This window comes from Heptranchias perlo, chromosome 8 (assembly GCF_035084215.1).
Source record: "Heptranchias perlo isolate sHepPer1 chromosome 8, sHepPer1.hap1, whole genome shotgun sequence".
NCBI classification, from domain to species: Eukaryota; Metazoa; Chordata; class Chondrichthyes; order Hexanchiformes; family Hexanchidae; genus Heptranchias; species Heptranchias perlo.
The window spans coordinates 13,319,123-13,337,327 of NC_090332.1; the positions used below are offsets into that span (position 1 = coordinate 13,319,123).

The 18,205-nt window shown below is 42.7% G+C and overlaps 1 protein-coding gene across 2 annotated transcripts in view; it reads right to left on the reverse strand.

Annotated features, from left to right (window-relative positions):
- Positions 1 to 18,205, reverse strand: part of ttc27 (tetratricopeptide repeat domain 27) — a 152,427-nt gene that overhangs the window by 52,963 nt on the left and 81,259 nt on the right. For both annotated transcript variants that reach the window (XM_067988686.1, XM_067988685.1), the window contains exons 11-14: positions 14,871 to 14,966; positions 14,315 to 14,437; positions 8,221 to 8,448; positions 30 to 128 (exon numbers count right to left, since the gene is read on the reverse strand). In XM_067988686.1, coding sequence (XP_067844787.1) covers positions 30 to 128; positions 8,221 to 8,448; positions 14,315 to 14,437; positions 14,871 to 14,966 — 546 coding nt within the window. The remainder of the gene's footprint in view (positions 1 to 29; positions 129 to 8,220; positions 8,449 to 14,314; positions 14,438 to 14,870; positions 14,967 to 18,205) is intronic.

Genomic DNA, 18,205 nt, shown 5'->3' on the forward strand with positions numbered 1-18,205 from the left:
TGACAGGAACCTTGCTGTGCTGTACTTACATCAGGTTCCAACATCACGCATTTCTGAAATGCTTTTGCAGCACCTTCGAAGTTTTCCAATCCCAGATATGCACAGCCCAAAGAAAACCAAACTCCAAGCTGGAAAAAAAATATAGATTGTATTTTAAGGTGGGATTTTTACTATTAACTCCACATGCAAGTCAAATAAATCCTTACTCTGTGTAACAAACCCCACAGTAATACACAGAACCGGAATTCACTGCAGTTGTTAACATCGAGCTTTAATGGGGAATGTTAAACTGTTGTTCAAATGGTAACTTTCAATAACTTATTCATAGGTCTAATTTTAAAAAAAGTTTCCTAATCTTCTTCCCTCCTCCCCTGAAGACAATGACTCTTGCAGAGGTAATGTTCATACTATCACCAGTCAGATACTTCATCTGTTACATATAGGCAGAATGTGTCAGCGGGCTTTTTACTTGGTGGAGGCATCACAGCCATACCTGGTCCTGCCTTCACCCAACATGTATGTTTTCCGAAGATTCACAGACCGGAATCAACAGCTGGAATCATGGCTGATTTTCCTCATCTTTAGCTCAGGGCAGGACTGTGCAATTTCATGGGGTTCCCCCCCCACTCCCCGAGCAGATCCGGCCAGCAGGACTCAATGCTTGGTTCCGATTACCGACACAAACGCGGTCGACCCCAGAACCCGCAAAGCGTGCAGTCCGAAGGGGAATTCCCCAGTCTGGTCGCACACTTCCCCCAGCCTTGCATGTCATGCAGGACCGCAGGGACATTCCCACCAATAGTCGTGCAAAGGTGAGCCCTGCAGCTAGTGTGTTTGTGCAAATCATCAGTTTTGGCTAGTAAAACGTAGGGGTCCCAAGCCGAACCTTTGCGCGGGACTCCTGCAAGGCAAACTCTGCTCCTGGTTCAGGGGTACTGTGGCCGAACTGTATTGGTGCCCACTGTGGAGAGCAACTAACATAGCAGAGATCAGATATTGGGCCGAGGAGTTTTCTGTTCTGTATAGTTTAACATCACGCTACATGGTACATTTACTCACTGAATCAATGGGAAAGCCTCTCCACAAACTAAACCTTCTGCCAATTGCTTTGAAGCCTAAGCTACTGTACTGTGGAGAAATATAGACTGTAATCTTGAATTTCTGATCTGGTGCATGGTGTTACTTCTGCTCTTTGCAATACATTTAAACTTCCATGGACAGTCCTGAGCTTCCTCACAATATCCCAAATGGAAGGGTTCAGAATTTGCATAGTAATGTTGGAGAGAGAGAGACCATGATTATCAGACTTCCTTTTTTTTGGCAGGGTTTTTAAAACACCAATTACTGGCTAACAGCACCTTCCATTACCAGTCACCTCATACTTGATGCCTTGTTCATTGAGGGCAGTCAAGTTTGCATGGCACTTGTAGCAGAGATTAGAATCTGTGCTCCTCGCCTGTCCAGGAAAAGTGAGCTAAGGACAAGCTGTACTACATGTATTGGTTTGTTTAGAGCAATATAGAGCCAGCAATCTGAAATTAGACTCCTGGTTCTGTGTTGCTCTCTAGACAATGGAAGCAGAGCACTAGTGTCAAAATGTTGGCTCAATCTTTGATGTTAGTGAAGAGCCAAAAGGACAGTGTAATGTGGACAATCCCAGTTCTCTTCAGCAAGGTGTGGTTGCCATTGGTTTACAAAACAAGAACAAACTAACGCCAACATCACTTCCTGAGATCCACCAGTTATTTAACTGACATCCAGCTTCCGGCATTGACGAGGTCCAAGTAGCACTTACTCACCAATAACCTGCTCACCGATGCTCAGTTTGGGTTCCGCCAGGACCACTTGGCTCCAGACCTCATTACAGCCTTGGTCCAAACATGGACAAAAGAGCTGAATTCCAGAGGTGAGGTGAGAGTGACTGCCCTTGACATCAAGGCAGCATTTGACCGAGTGTGGCACCAAGGAGCCCTCGTAAAACTGAAGTCACTGGGAATCGGGGAAAAACTCTCCAGTGGCTGGAGTCATACCTAGCACAAAGGAAGATGGTAGTGATTGTTGGAGGCCAATCATCTCAGCCCTAGGACATTGCTGCAGGAGTTCCTCAAGGCAGTGTCCTAGGCCCAACCATCTTCAGCTGCTTCATCAATGACCTTCCCTCCATCATAAGTTCAGAAATGGGGATGTTCGCTGATGATTGCACAGTGTTCAGTTCCATTTGCAACCCCTCAGATAATGAAACAGTCCGAGCCCGCATGCAGCAAGACCTGGACAACATCCAGGCTTGGGCTGATAAGTGGCAAGTAACATTTGCGCCAGACAAGTGCCAGGCAATGACCATCTCCAACAAGAGAGAGTCTAAACACCTCCCCTTGACATTCAACGGCATTACCATTGCCGAATCCCCCACCATCAACATCCTGGGGGTCACCATTGACCAGAAACTTAACTGGACCAGCCATATAAATATTGTGGCTACAAGAGCAGGTCAGAGGCTGGGTATTCTGCGTCGAGTGACTCACCTCCTGACTCCCCAAAGTCTTTCCACCATCTACAAGGCACAAGTCAGGAGTGTGATGGGATACTCTCCACTTGCCTGGATGACTGCAGCTCCAACAACACTCAAGAAGCTCGACACCATCCAGGATAAAGCAGCCCGCTAGATTGGCACCCCATCCACCACGCTAAACATTCACTCCCTTCACCACCGGCGCACAGTGGCTGCAGTGTGTACCATCCACAGGATGCACTGCAGCAACTCGCCAAGGCTTCTTCGACAGCACCTCCCAAACCTGCGACCTCTACCACGTAGAAGGACAAGAGCAGCAGGTACATGGGAACAACACCACCTGCACGTTCCCCTCCAAGTCACACACCATCCCGACTTGGAAATATATTGCCGTTCCTTCATCGTCACTGGGTCAAAATCCTGGAACTCCCTTCCTAACAGCACTTTGGGAGAACCTTCACCACACGGACTGCAGCGGTTCAAGAAGGCGGCTCACCACCACCTTCTCAAGGGCAATTAGGGATGGGCAATGAATGCCGGCCTTGCCAGCGACGCCCACATCCCATGAACGAATAAAAAAACTACCATCAAACCAGCAGCAAGCTAAAGGATGGGACTTCACGACATAACCTACGAGGGGGTTAAAAAAAAAATTGTAATAAACGAACAAGTCTTTTTTTAAAAAAAACATAAGACATCCTTAAATCCAAACCATTATTCACCCCAGGAATTTTTTTTTTTACTTCTCCACAGTTCCCAGACCACAATTCTGTTACACAGGCCAACACGCATTTCAAGCATCTGGATGTTATGGGTTTACGGTTGAGAGAATGGAATGACAGTCGACAAGTGTGGTTTTGGCCACTAACGAATAAAAACATGCTGAAATCAAGTTTCATGAAAATAAAAGCCGTTAGAACAGAAGATTCTTACTGTACACCATTTGACGGGGACATGGTGAAGTGGCGTTCAAAGAATCTTAAGGCTGCACCACGTCGCTAATCCATCCAACCATTCAGTAGTAAGTGGTTGCACTGGAAGGCCAAGGTACATAGTTGCAGCTGTCAATGGACTGGCTTAACACAAGAGAAAGAACGACTTGCACTGTACGAATAAAAAGGTCTTTTACAATTCACTGACAAGAGTTTCAAACACTTGTCAGATTGACAAAGATAAGCAAATAATTCTTTGCTTGCTGCAGACTATCGTGCGTAATCATTTTTAATGAAACTAAAAGCCAAGCCTTTTGTTCAAAATCAGCAGACTTTGTGATTAATGTAGAGGCGTGACAAAAGGTTCCGTTAATTTTGACTGACAGAGAAGTGATATCAAACAGACGCTATTTACCTTCATGGCAGGCTAGGTCACGTGATTTTGTCTAGGCTCACTTTACTCTTTATCCCACTCAGAATGGCCAAGAATAGTCAACACACTTACTCAAGGGAGTCACAGTAAAGATTGCCAGCAGACAAAGAATTAAAAGAACTAATTGTATATCAATTCAAACTTTAACATCAATTTAAAATAGAGCAGATATGTAGGAACTGCTAAGGCAGGGAAGGCCTTTTCTCCAAAAGCTGGCCTCCAATTTCTTTTAGTGGATTACTCTGCACTGTAGGAAAATATATTCGGCACCCTGCCAAGCATGAAGAACAGTTACAAAATAAGGTTCAAGACAAAGCTGAACATTCGAAAGCATATTAGGCTAAAAGAGAAAAAGTATGGCACAGAAAATGGAAAATACACAAGGTAAATCTGAAGAAAAATTTCCACAAAGTTCAACCGATTTACAATTTTAATATTCCCGAAGAGGAATAGACAAAGAACATGGACAAAGAAATGGAAAGAGAGGGGGAAAAAAAATTAGAAGCTGAAAGCAAAATGTGAGTGATGGCGGGGGGATGGTACTGGGGGTCTGAGGGCAGAGGTGCTTTCAAATTAAGAAAAAGGAGCTAATAAAAAGGTTAAAAGTTACAGCGCAATTAGAGATTCCAATTAATTTTAACCCAATGGCTCAGAGGTTAAATTCACCACTTACACCGAGCCATAAGGATTAGGAAAGTCCCAGGTTTGATCCCTGGTTCATGCTTAATTGGTTGGTGTCATAAAAAGGTGGCAGCCAGGATGCTACTAGGCTCGGTGGGGTAGATCTTGATTTTATGTGACAGGATAAAACGGGTGGTCGCGAGTCGCCAGCCCGTTTTACATCTCTCCCGATTTTTATTTCCATTGACTTTTAAGCACTTTACAAGTCATTCCACCACGTGTGCGCGTGTGTGTGTGTGTGTGTGTGTGTGTGTGTGTGTGTTTCCTTCCCTTTCCATTCCTGTTTAAATTAACTTCAATCTGTAATTTTTTTCCAGTTTCTGAAGACAAAGAAAATACCTGCTCATTAGGAATCTGAGTAATAATTGCCAAACTCTACCCACATATGAAGTGCTAATCAAGGAGGTTGAGTAATGATTCAAAATATATTGGACTTCCATTATCCACCATAATAGACAGGACCCCACCCCCCCCAGCCCACAAATGGATATTGGAAATTGGAGGGTAATCGAATGTCTCCAAATTTCCATTTTATAACACCCTCAGCACAGCAATGAGGATAAGTGTAATGCAAATAACAAAAACAACACTATGCAGTTTTGGCACAGTTTTGTCCTGGAAAAAATTTTGGTAATGAGGTTCCACTGTAGGACAAATGTCACTTTAATTTTTAAAAATGGCACTTTTCTAATACTAGGCACCAATGCCAATGTACAATTTCTGGGTTCAAAACACAACCATTAAATACTTAATGGGCATTCCTGGCAGGGCATAAATTTAACACAATGTTCTTGAGGTGATGCCAGAAGTTATGCAAATATGGACTGAAAGTTCTCACCATGCTGATCTCTTAAATAAATCCAGAAGGTGTCATTTCTAATTCTGGTTCCTACTTATTGGAGCCACAAGTCTGTGTTTGAGGATACCAATACAGGCAGGGTTACGTTTAATCAAATACCACAAGGAATAGAGAATCTGATGAGACAGAAAGTCCTTCACAAAGTTTGGTGAGAATCTAACTAAATTTTATTTTACCAAGATGACAATTTAGCATTCCGGGGAATGGGTACTGATCCCAGCACATTCTTTTCCAAAAAGAACTCCAAAAACAATGACGGGAGAATGCCAGCTCATTTATGGAACAAATTGAATCCACAAGTTTATTTTTACAACAGGACATATTACTTTTTGAAGGTGGACAACAAGGACATGTGAATGATTCTGAATGTGATTATTTTCACAAGGGGGTGGAGGGAGGGAGTTGAGATCAAATGGTGTTGCTAGCAGACACGTGCTACTCCTGCTGTACGACCCAACTTCTGGACACTGGACACGTTTTGGTGGATCTTTGGGTAAAATTAAAAGCACAGAAGTGGATTCCTTCTTCTTAGCTGTGGGAATCGCAGGTATCTGGCCTCAATTTGGAGTGACAGCAGAAGAAAGCTAAATAGAGCAGGAGTGACACATGGAGGTTGGATCCCCATTTGAGCAGTGCACCCATGGGACCCCTTTTATAATTAATTTAAAAGGGCTATTAGTTTCTTTGGAATTTGGAGAAACATCTTTAAGTTGCTGAGGTTGTTTTTTTTTTGATTACGCCTCTATGAAGCATCTTGAAATATTTTTCTACATTAAAGGTGCGATATAAATGTAAGTTGTTGTTGAGGTGATGCATGCTCATGCCTTCAGCTGCCTCGGCCCTAAGCTCTGGTCTTCTCTCCCTAAACCTCTCTCTCTTCTTTTAAGATGCTCCTTAAAACCTACCTCTTTGGCCAAACTTTTGGTCACCTGTCCTAATAGCTCCTTATGTTGCTCATTGTCAAATTTTGTTTGATAATTGCTCCTGCGAAGCGCCTTGGGATGTTTTACTACGTTAAAGGCGCTATATAAATGCAAGCTGTTGTTGTTGCTTTCATATTCTGAGAGTCAACTATCAGCTTTTTAAAAATAGAAGTAAAGCAAAGAAACTTGGAACTTCTATTGTCCCAATCAAACAGTTGCCAGCCTGCAGAGGACTTGCTTATAGTCAAATGAACGTTCACCACTGGTGTTCTATCAAGCTATTTTTCATCTAATGGGCTATTAAGGGAGATAAACACATTGGAATTACGAGTCTAAACAAGAAGCAAAATTGTGCATTTACCTGGGACCTGCTGAGGTTACTTATTAACACTTACCCTGCTAAATAAACAGAACAACTGAACTGATTAATCCTTTAAGGTACTTTTTTTAAGGTTGAAAGGAGTAGAAGATGAAATAAATCAAAAAAGTGGTTAGGTATTGCCAAGGCAAGGTTTTTAAAGTTTGTAGATTGTAGAATTTGATGGATTAAAATAGGTAAACAAGAGGAGGGAAAGGAGTTTCATATCTATAATCTTTACCATTTTGGAGTCTTTTTAATCCCTTTGAGTGTGTCTGACTGAAACAGCCTTTGCACAGTATGCAGCACTTTACACCTCTTGTTCCTGAATTATAAAATCTATTCACATGCTATTAAATCAATAGCGCTCTCTCTTTGGGAAATTAGCTGGCATTGGGGGTGGGAGGGGGAAAAAGATTCTCAACTGTCGGCCGCCTGTCTCTTGCCAGAAAAACAGGCGATCGGCATAGGAAAACCTGGTGGCATCTTCTACACCCATTTACCCACCTGATTCAATTGTCAGGCAGGCCTTTAAATGGGCACCTGGCACTCCCACCCAAAACAGACAGGAGGATGTTTAAATATGCAAATTGGGGTGCTACATAAGACACCGATTGCAATTTTCAAGGAGCATGAAGTGCATCCTAGTCCCACTTTACCCAAACGAGCAGAGATCTAATCAGAGGTCCTTAAAGGGATTGCTGGAGACTGCTCAGAAAAATATTCTAGCCCGCTGCCAGCCTATTCTCGCAACCACCACCAACAGTGCCCTACCTGCCAGCTGGCTCCATGCAGGAGCTGGCCCATTTTCCATGGCACCAAATTAGCGAGCTGCTGCTAAAATCTAAATGAGACCCTGACCTGAAAATGGTTTGGGTCTCCCGACTCTGGCCTTGGCCTGGTGCATTTGCTGATATCGCACCCATTTTTGTCCTGAATCAATAATTCACCTCTCCCCCCACATCTCTACCCTCAACCACCAACTATTGTTCTTGCTCCCCGTCTTTGTTGTGCTCAGTCCACTGAAGGGCCTCACCACGTCTTTCCTTTCCAGGTTTCCAGGTGCTGAATGATTTGCTGGAATCTTTTTACAGCATTAGCTGTTTTCATTTCAGTTCTTTGCATGTACTGTGCCAACCCCTCCGTCTGACCCAAGGCAATGAGTAGTCATCTGTGACTTCTGGTTTGGAGAGTGGCTCAATTATGCGATGCGTTCAGTATTACACTCAAAATTTACATAGCTTTGATGTCTGTGCCACAATGGATCTGACTTATAGCAGGTTGAACTGCATTGGACGTATTGGCTTGAATGAAAACACAGACTACACAAATCGAACAGGAAATGGAAGTATTGACCGAAAATTACTGGCAGGTGTGAGCTGACGTGTCAAAGATATGCTCATTTCAACACAGACTTTTCTCTGACGCTAGAATTCTCCAGTCAGAACCAAAGTTTTATTTCATTAAAAAATACATTAAGCTCAACAAGAGAAAGTAAACAACAGTAAATCATCTTGTCTCCCACCTGTAAGCAGTTGATCAGCACCGATCGCTCAAAGCACTCCACACATTGTTTGAACTCATGGTTCCGGAGGTGGAGCAGCCCTTTGGAGCGCTGGGCACGGGCACTGCGGTACTTGGACAGCTCCCAAGCCTTGTCATAGCACTGGTGGTCATTAAGCACGTCTCCCAAGAGGCAGTACAAGGTGGGAGTCTCCTTCTTCTCCAACTCTGCACGGAGGATTTCTTCCGCCTGCGAATGACCAGAAGAGTGATCAAACCTTAGTCAATTCCAGTAGTTCGGCACATGCAACGTAGGCGGAGTTCATTCTCCAGTCAAAGTGTTTTTTCAGTGTTGTGGTTTGGTAATTTGTCTTCATCGACCTAATTAACTTATTAAAGATGTTATGAATGGTAGTGGGGCATATTTGTATTATACACTGTATCAGAGAGAATGAAACAACGTGATCATAGAATCATACAGCACAGAAGGAGGTCATTCAGCCCATCGTGCCTGTGCCGGCTCTGTGAAAGAGCTATCCAATTAGTCCCACTACTCTGCTCTTTCCCCTCAGACGTGCAAATGTTTTCCTTTTCGACTATATATCCAATTCCCCTTTGAAAGTTACTATTGAATCAGTTTCCACCACCCTTTCAGGCAGTGCTTTCCAGATCATAACATCTCATCGCGTTAAAAAATTCTCCTCATCTCCCCTCTGTTTCTTTTTGCAAATTATCTTAAATCTGTGTCCTCTGGTTATTGACCCTCCTGCCAGTGGAAACAGTTTCTCTTTATTTAGTCTATCAAAACCATTCATAATTTTGAATACCTCAATTAAATCTCCCATTAACCTTCTCTGCTCTAAGGAGAACAATCCCAGCTTCTCTAGTCTCTTCACATAATAAAAATCCCTCATTCCTGGTATCATTCTGCTAAATTTCCTCTGCACACACTCCAAGGCCTGGGTAATGACTGTGTAGCAGAGCTAAGCACTATGCTTTTAGAGGGTATGATTGGTGTGGAGCCCTCATTATTACCTCGAATCACAATCACCCACAGTATGAGTTACCAACAAGCTGGCTGCTCCCATTGCTCAACTGAAATAAATCTCTCTTTCACCCATTGGTCCATCAGCCATTTTTCTTTTTCTTTCCATGAAACTGCCTATGTGGTGACAATTTGAACCTTTGGACAATCACTTACAAACAGCGATAATCGCTCTGCACCAAAAAAGCCTTCTCAGCTATAATGGATGGAATTTTGACAGCAACAGCATCGAGCAAAAGATTTTTTTGTGTACGTGCGCGTGTGTGAGGCAAGACAGAAGATAACAATTTAAAAAGGATTAAATGTAATTTGTGACTGAAGTTTCAAAAATCACACTGAATTGTCATAAAACACAGTAATATATTGTTTAGACCCCTTTCCTCTTGAGGATGTTTCAACAATTGTAGATATGCATTGGCTTCTTCTTATAGACTGGCACGGTTATATATGATCACTGAGACCCTTGCACTAGGTCAGAGAGAGTTAGTGCCAATGTAAATATCACAAGCTAATTTCCGCATCCGGCGATTAACTAGAAGAATAAAAAGCTAGTGTACTATAATGCCAAACAAACATGTCAGTTCTCAGCTGTGGCACCAAGTACAGTGTCTTGTGGAAGCCCAGTGTCTCAACTTGTGAGGTTAAAAGAAATTGTAACTCTTGGCAGTCTGGCTGCTCAGTAAGTTCTTCTCGTTAGCTCAGCATGGGCAGCCCAGCTATTGCAAGATGAGTGACTTTCTTCTCGTCCTCCCTCCTCTACCAAACCAACATCCCAAGCTTCAGCGAGATGGCCTGGGAAAAAATAGCTTCGACAGGGAAACATTTTTTTAAAAAATGAGAGAAATGAAAAGGAAATACAATGAGGAAAAACGTCAAAGGGAAAAATAGATCAGAAATTTGAATTCCTATTTCTAATCCTTTATATAGAATTAGCATGAATTACTTTCAACAATAGGTAAGATTTTTATTCTCGTCGGTTCTTCTCCCCTCACACAAGTGACCGTTATTTATACGTGAGCCTCGATGGTGAGTGTCGGCAGGTTTTCAACTGTCAGCAGCATCAGTCGAGCCTGATCCGGTCCTCAATCAATATACCCACGCACTTCCAGCAGAGGTCACTGGAGGACGATCAGGAATGGGAACCCTGGCCGATTTCCTCTCCCTAACCCAGAGGTGCTCAGGCCAATTCTAACGCCAATCCTGCCACTCCAGTTCAGCTAATTCTGCATGGACTGGGGATCAAACCTGGAACTTTCCTGCTCTGGATAGTTCAGCTTCTTGCTGAACCACTGGGTGTGGTAAGACATTTAAAGAAGCTGTAGATCAAATTGGATGATGCACATAAGCAAGGGACCAGCACAGTGTTTAAATACTGAATCATATAAGGATCCACAAAGTGCTCTCTATTTATTGAATTTGCTCTCAGCAGAAGTAATACCTTTCCAGTATTACTAACTGATGTAAATTTTGGTGCATTAGGTTAATTTATCCTTCGACGAGACATTAAGCTGAGGCCCCATTAGTCTGTTCCAGTGATTTAGGTACAGGTTGAAGGTCCAGTGACGATATTTCAAGTATATCAGGCAGTTTCTCTTGAACCCCTGCTCCCTCACCAACACCACTCAAAGGCAGATTAATTAGATGGTACATTTTAGGTGGAATAAGGAGGCCACAAACTCCTTGGAAAATAAGAGTCTAAATGGGGAAGAGGAGCAAAGGGATCTAGGGGTACAGATTCACAAATCACTAAAAGTAGTGATGCAAGTTAACAAACAAAAAGTGCAAACAAATCACTCGGGTTAATTTATAGAAGAATAGAATTCAAAAGCAGGGAAGTTATGTTAAACTTGTATAGACCTTGGTTAGACTATACTTGGAGTACTGTACACAGTTCTGGTCTCCATATTATAAAAAGGATATAGAGGCACTGGAGAAAGTGCACAAAAGATTTAGTCGGATGATAACAGAAATGAGAGATTATACCGATCAGGAAAGACTGAACAGGTTGGGGCTCTTTCTTCTGGAAAAGAGCAGACTGAGGGGTGACCTGATAGAGATCTCCAAGATTATGAAAGGGTTTTTAGGGTAGACGTGGAGAAGATATTTTCACTTGCGGGGGAGGCCAGAACTAGAGGCCATGAATAGAAGATAGTCACTAATAAATCCAATAGGGAATTCAGGATAAACTTTAATCAGAGAGTGGTGCGAATATGGAACTAGCTACCACAAGGAGCAGTTGAGGTGAATAGCATAGATGCATTTAAGGGGAAACTAGATAATTACACGAGGGAGAAAGGAATAGAAGGATATGCTGATAGGGTTAGATGTAGAGGTGTGGAAGGAGGCTCGTGTGGAGCATAAATACCAGCATGGACCAGTTGGGCTGAACGGCCTGTTTTTGTGCTGTAAATTCTATGTAATTAGTCATTCACCTCACCGCTGGAGTAGGTTATCATAGAATCATAGAAAGGTTACAGCACGGAAGGAGGCCATTTGGCCCATCGAGTCCACGCTGGCTCAATGCAAGAGCAATCCAGCTAGTCCCATTCCCTGTCCCTTTCCCCGTAGCCCTGCAAATGTTTTCCTTTCAAGTACTTATCCAGTTCCCTTCTGAAGGCCATGATTGAATCTGCTCCCACCACCCCCTCGGGCAGTGCATTCCAAATCCTAACCACTCACTGTGTAAAAAGGCTTTTCCTCATGTCGCCTTTGGTTCTTTTGCCAATCACCTTAAAACTATGTCCTCTAGTTCTTGACCTGTCCGCCAATGGGAACAGTTTCTCTCTATCTACTCTGTCTAGACCCTTCATGATTTTGAATACCTCGATCAAATCTCCTCGCAACCTTCTCTGTTCCAAGGAGAACAACCCCAGCTTCTCCCGTCTATCCACGTAACTAAAGTCCCTCATCCCTGGTATCATTCTAGTAAATCTCTTCTGCACCCTCTCTAAGGCCTTCATATCTTTTCTAAAGTGCGGTGCCCAGAACTGGACACAATACTCCAGTTGTGGCCGAGCCATTGTTTTATAAAGGTTCATCATGACTTCCATACTTTTGTACTCTATGCCTCTATTTATAAAGCCCAGGATCTCGTATGCTTTTTTAACCGCTTTCTCAACCGGCCCTGCCACCTTCAACGATTTGTGCACATATACCCCCAGATCTCTCTGTTCCTGTACTCCTTTTAGAGTTGTGCTCTCTATTTTATAGTGCCTCTCCTCGTTCTTCCTACCGAAATGTACCACTTCGCATTTTTCTGTGTTAAATTTCATCTGCCACTTGTCCGCCCATGCTACCAGTCTGTCTATATTCTCTTGAAGTCTATCACTATCCTCCGCGTTGTTTACTACCCTTCCAAGTTTTGTGTCATCTGCAAATTTTGAAATTGTGCCCTGTACACCCAAATCCAAGTCATTAATATATAACAAGAAAAGCAGTGGTCCCAGCACTGACCCCTGAGGAACACCCCTGTACACCTCCCTCCAGTTGAAAAACAACCGTTCACCACTACTCTCTGTTTCCTGTCATTTAGCCAATTCTGTATCCATGTTGCTAATGCCCCCTTTATTCCATGGGCTGCAATCTTAATGATAAGCCAACCGCGCAGCACTTTATCAAATGCCTTTTGAAAGTCCATATACACCACATCAACCGCATTGCCCTCATCTACCCTCTCTGTTACCTCATCAAAAAACTCTATCAGTTTAATTAAACACGATTTGCCTTTAACAAATCCGTGCTGGCTTTCCCTAATTAATCCACACTTGTCCTAGTGACTGTTAATTCTGTTCCGGATTATCGTTTCTAAAACTTTCCCCACCACTGAGGTTAAACTGACTGGCCTTTGGTTGCTGGATTATTCCTTACACCCTTTTTTGAACAAGAGTATAACATTTACAATTCTCCAGTCCTCTGGCACCACCCCTGTATCTACAGATGTTTGGAAAATTATGGCCAGTACCTCCGCAATTTCCACCCTTACTTCCCTCAACAACCTAGGATACATCCCATCCGGACCGGGTGACTTATCTACTTTAAGTACAGCTAGCCTTTCAAGTACCTCTTCTTTATCAACTTTTAGTCCATCTAGTATCTCAACTATATCTTCCTTTACTGAGATTCTGGCAGCATCTTCCTCCTTGGTAAAGGCAGATGCAAAGTACTCGTTTAGTACCCCAGCGATCCCCTCTGCCTCCATGAGTAGATCTCCTTTACTGTCCCTAATCGACCCCACCCCTCCTCTTACCACCCGTTTACATACCTGTAGAAGACTTTTGGATTCCCTTTGATGTTGGCCACCAGTCTATTCTCATACTTTCTCTTTGCCCCTCTTATTTTCTTTTTCACTTCCCCTCTAAACTTTCTATATTCTGCCTGGTTCTCACTTGTGCTATCAACCTGACATCTGTCATACGCCCCTTTTTTCCATTTCATCTTACTCACTATCTCTTTTGTCTGCTGCATTTGCCAACATAACAACTGTAGCTGCATTTAATTGATTGAGTAAAGTGCTTCGACACATTTCGGTGTTGCAAGGCGCCATATAAAACCAAGTATTATTATGTTATATTAAAGGAAAAATCCTTCTTTTGGATCTAAATAGACAATGTGATGCATAAAGGTTCTAGAAGCCAAATATGGGTTTTACAAAATGCCATCAGACTTTTCAAACCTTCCTGCAGGGAAATGAAAAGAGTGGATTTTGTTTGCAAGCAAATTTTAAGCACTACAATGTGACGTATCTGTCTGGCTCAGTAGATGTAACTGTTAGAATGAAAGAACCAAAGTTTTAAGCTGCACCTTTTCAGTATATTAGAAGAAATTTACACTATTTCACATATAGAAAACACTAGCAAGCTGGTTAAAATATAGTCAATGTTGTTGGCAGGTTTTATATTCAATTCAATACATTAAGTTTTTTATTACTGGGCACAAGCAGATTGAAAGAATAACGGATAGGTCCAAACACACTCGTTAAATAACATGGTCTTGTAGCACACCAAAAGCCACTCAAACAACTCAAGTACTAAATTCAGCTGAATTGTTATTTCCAAGCGGAGTGTCCTCTCACCTTTCCATGCTGCCCAATTCTTTCGTAGCAAATCACAACATCTTCCCACATCTCCAGCTGCTCAAAGATTTGCTGAGCTGAACTGGTACATCCCAGGTCAAACAGTAGTGTGGCAAGCTGCCGCTAAAGGGGAAATGGAAGATAATTAAAACAAATCTCCAGTAACGTAATCATCTGTCTCACTCTTCATTTGCAATGTAAAGGAGTTTTAAAATATGAGTGCCGCAGAGAGCACTTCTCAAATACTAAGAGAATTTAGGCCTCCAAATGCTAAATTTCTTGTCAAATACAATGAAATCTGAGAGATCCAGACACCTTGAGACTGGAAGAATGTCAAAAACTCTTCAGCACTGTAAATAACAAAAATCAAACTTACACCTGTAATAAACATGTTTTCACGTGTCCACTCTCGCCTCAGAGTCAGAAGGTTGTGGGTTCAAGCCACACTCCTGAGACTTGAGCACATAATCTAGGCTGACACTTTTGGACAAGATGTTAAACTGGCTACGTTATGCTCCTTGGAGATGGAGAGAACATTGGGTACCCATATCCGTACCTGAACAGCAGAATGTGGAGGCACTTGGCAACAGTAGAAGATCTTTAGACGTTCCACTACAGATGTGGTCTTGTCTTCAAAGTGATCTGCAAGAGCCTAAATAGGAACGGTAAAGAAAAGCAATAATTCTGCAACAGTTCAGCAAGTTCCGCAGTCTGTGCTTCATCAGCTAATCTCAGCTAGGGTGGTGTGCACTACAGTCAGTCTCAGTGCCCGTGTCAGGACGGGGAAAAATCGGTCAGGTTCCCACCCCTGATCACTATCCAGCAACTCTTCTAGAACTGTGTAGGTGTGTGGACATCAAGTGAGGACAGGGCTGGGCATGGCCATGTTTGAATAGTTTGTCCTCACCACTGTCAAGGCCCACGTGTGACTAATGCCACTGGGCAAAGTACCAAAAGATAGCCATTGCCCAAGGACCTGCATTGCAGAAAGAGTTCAATGCCTCCAGGAGCGATGGGGGAGAAAACAGTCAGGGATAAAAACATTAAAATTTTGCCATTTCATTATTTTCCGCAAAGTGCAGAAAAATTAATGCAATACTTCAAACACACAGAACCAGTGGCAGGAAGAGATGAAAATGGTCCAGGTAATTCTCACTAGCTGGGCTGCATGGCTCTTCCTCCTTTCCCTCAGATTTTGATTAAAAACTAAATTACTGCGAAAGTGGCCAGCAAAATGTATTTTACAGCTCAGAAATAATGACACGAAATAAGGCACTCAACTACAACTGTAAATAAGAACAGTTCAATTACATAAAATGCACAAGGGGTTAAAAATAACCAATGTAAGCAGTAAGTTAGAAAAAATATCCTTTCACACCTGGGCCTAAATCTGTCCCACAGCAATAGGGCAATCTTCTTTATCTCTCCAAGGGTTTAAGGGTTTTACGTGAAAAGTTTGGGCAGTCATAACTTAAGTTGTTCGTGGATGTGGGTCCTCCGCACAAAACAGAACGCACAATTTTGCAAGACTGATACCAATTTACATCTATACTGATATTTTTACATTGATCCAAAGTGGTTTTGTGTGCACATCAATACAAAAATGGCAGCATAAACCCAGGAGATTACCACGCACACTCCTCGCCCTGCAGTGTACCTCCAGGAGGCTGTCTCACACCAGTCTGAGTTTCCAAAGTGTGCAGTATACAATCCAACTTTAATCTCCTGCAGAGATGCCATAAGACTGACAGATGTGGAGAATCAAATACCACACTGGTGGTTGGTTTACTGTGTCCAGTCTGGACCACTCACATGGTGAGAGATGTTGATGCCCTAGAAAAAGTTCAGAGGAGGGCGACGAGATGAATACTTAGTCTAAAAACCCTTAATTCTCGATAGGATCAGGGAGGCGGGTCTCTTATCCATCTAGAAAAACCTACAGTTCTCCTTTCATAGAATCCAACAGTCTCTTAAATGACTCCAAGGTTTTTGCCTCTACTGGCTTACCTGAAAGTACATTCCAAGTCTTGATCAACTCTATACCTTCCTGCTCCTTTCTCCACTTCTGTACCTACTCCTCCTTCACTTGTTTCCATCTCTCCTCTTCTTTCCCATTCCTCTTTTCCTTCACTTCGGTTTCTCTCTCTATTTCATTCCAACTTCACTTCTATCCTTCTTGACTTATTTTTGGCTCTCCTCCATTATTTTGTTCTCTCTATCTCAGTCGCCACCTTCACTTTCTCACACTCTCTTTGTTCACGTGTTCTCGTTCTCACTCTCCCTGCTGCTTTACTTCTGATTCTTTCTCCTCGCATCTTGATTTGCTTTCCCTTATTCTCACCGTTGTGTTCTTAACTCTCATTTGTTTGCCTCTGCAAAGCTGGCACGGCCATGTGGGAAGGCTGTGGGGGTTGGGAGGGAGTGGGCCACTGAGCTGAAAGAATGGGCCAGAGAACTGAAGCAGCAAGGAGTGGGCTATAGAATGAATGACAATCAACAGGAACCTTTGCAGCCCCACTGTGGTATTATTCAGGCAGGTTAGAATGTCAATGCTGACTTCTCCCAAGCCTTTGTCACCTGGACAGGCATTGTGCCCTCGCCCGGACAGACCCCGTGCCCAGACCCGGACAGACCCCGTGCCCAGACCCGGACAGACCCCGTGCCCAGACCCGGACAGACCCTGTGCCCAGACCCGGACAGGCCTCGTGCTTCCACCTATACAGACCGCGTGTCTCCACCTGGGCAGGCCCTATACTCATTATCTAGGAATCAGTGCATTATACTGTTATTCAACACAACAGATATACTTAAAAACGTATTCATTATTTTTCTTTATCGTCAGCTTGTTTTCCAATCAATGCAGAAGCCACTTTTCACAATAACTGCCTGCAAGTCTCCCTAGAATCACAGGACAATAAAACCAGAGTAATGTATGGCATTAAGCTACAAAACCAGACATTAACTACAAAATCTTTTATAGTCTGGGGCAGTCACGAAAAAACCTAACCCACTAGGAAATACGGAAAAACTATTGAAAGCATCCCCTCCCATCAATCAAATTCCATGCTGAAGATCACTTAATTTTTTTCTTCAGTGCTACTACAATGGTGTGTACATTTCAGAACAATCTTTCTGTAAAATCATCTCTCTACACTACATGATCAGGCAGTTTCAATAGTTTTAGAAAACATTTTTAAGTAGAGTAATTTCTTTTACTTATTTCAGTTTATTATGCAATATAGATTACAAAAAAAGACTTACATCTAGCACATTTGAAGTGTCAAAAGTATTTTTTTTTTAAAAGAGAAAGATAGACAGTCATTTCCTGCTTTGACACTGATAACTTGCCCTCTCCGCAAGGACAGTAGCCAGAGACTAAAAAGCAGCTGCCTACAGAAACTTTCTCTAATAATCAGCCTCAGGATGTGCCTAATTAAACCCTCATGGATCAGCTGCGCAGTGACCGTAAAAAGGTATGGACCGGGTTAAACATAGCTCCATCTTAGCTGCTAACCATCGCAACTGTGACCCAGGCTACTCACGAGCAACACCAGGGGAGATCTGCTAGTCTTTCATTTAAAAATGTGGCCATAACAAAAAAGATTTTTAATAGCCTCATGTGATCTTCACCTTCAGACATTTGAAGAGCAATTAAGTGCAAATTACGACTGGATTGTTTCATGTATCTGGCAATGAGAAACTTGATTGCTTATGCCACAATCTTGGCAATGTGTGCTCTAAAATAATCAACACCTGAAGCAGCTTCTGGTTATTCATACATGTCACCAGTCCAATTCTACGCAAAGAAAGTAATCACAGTTAAGAGTGCTGGACTTGAAAAAAGCAAAGTTAGCTAGGTAAGAAGAGAGCCGGCCCAAATTAACTGGGCAG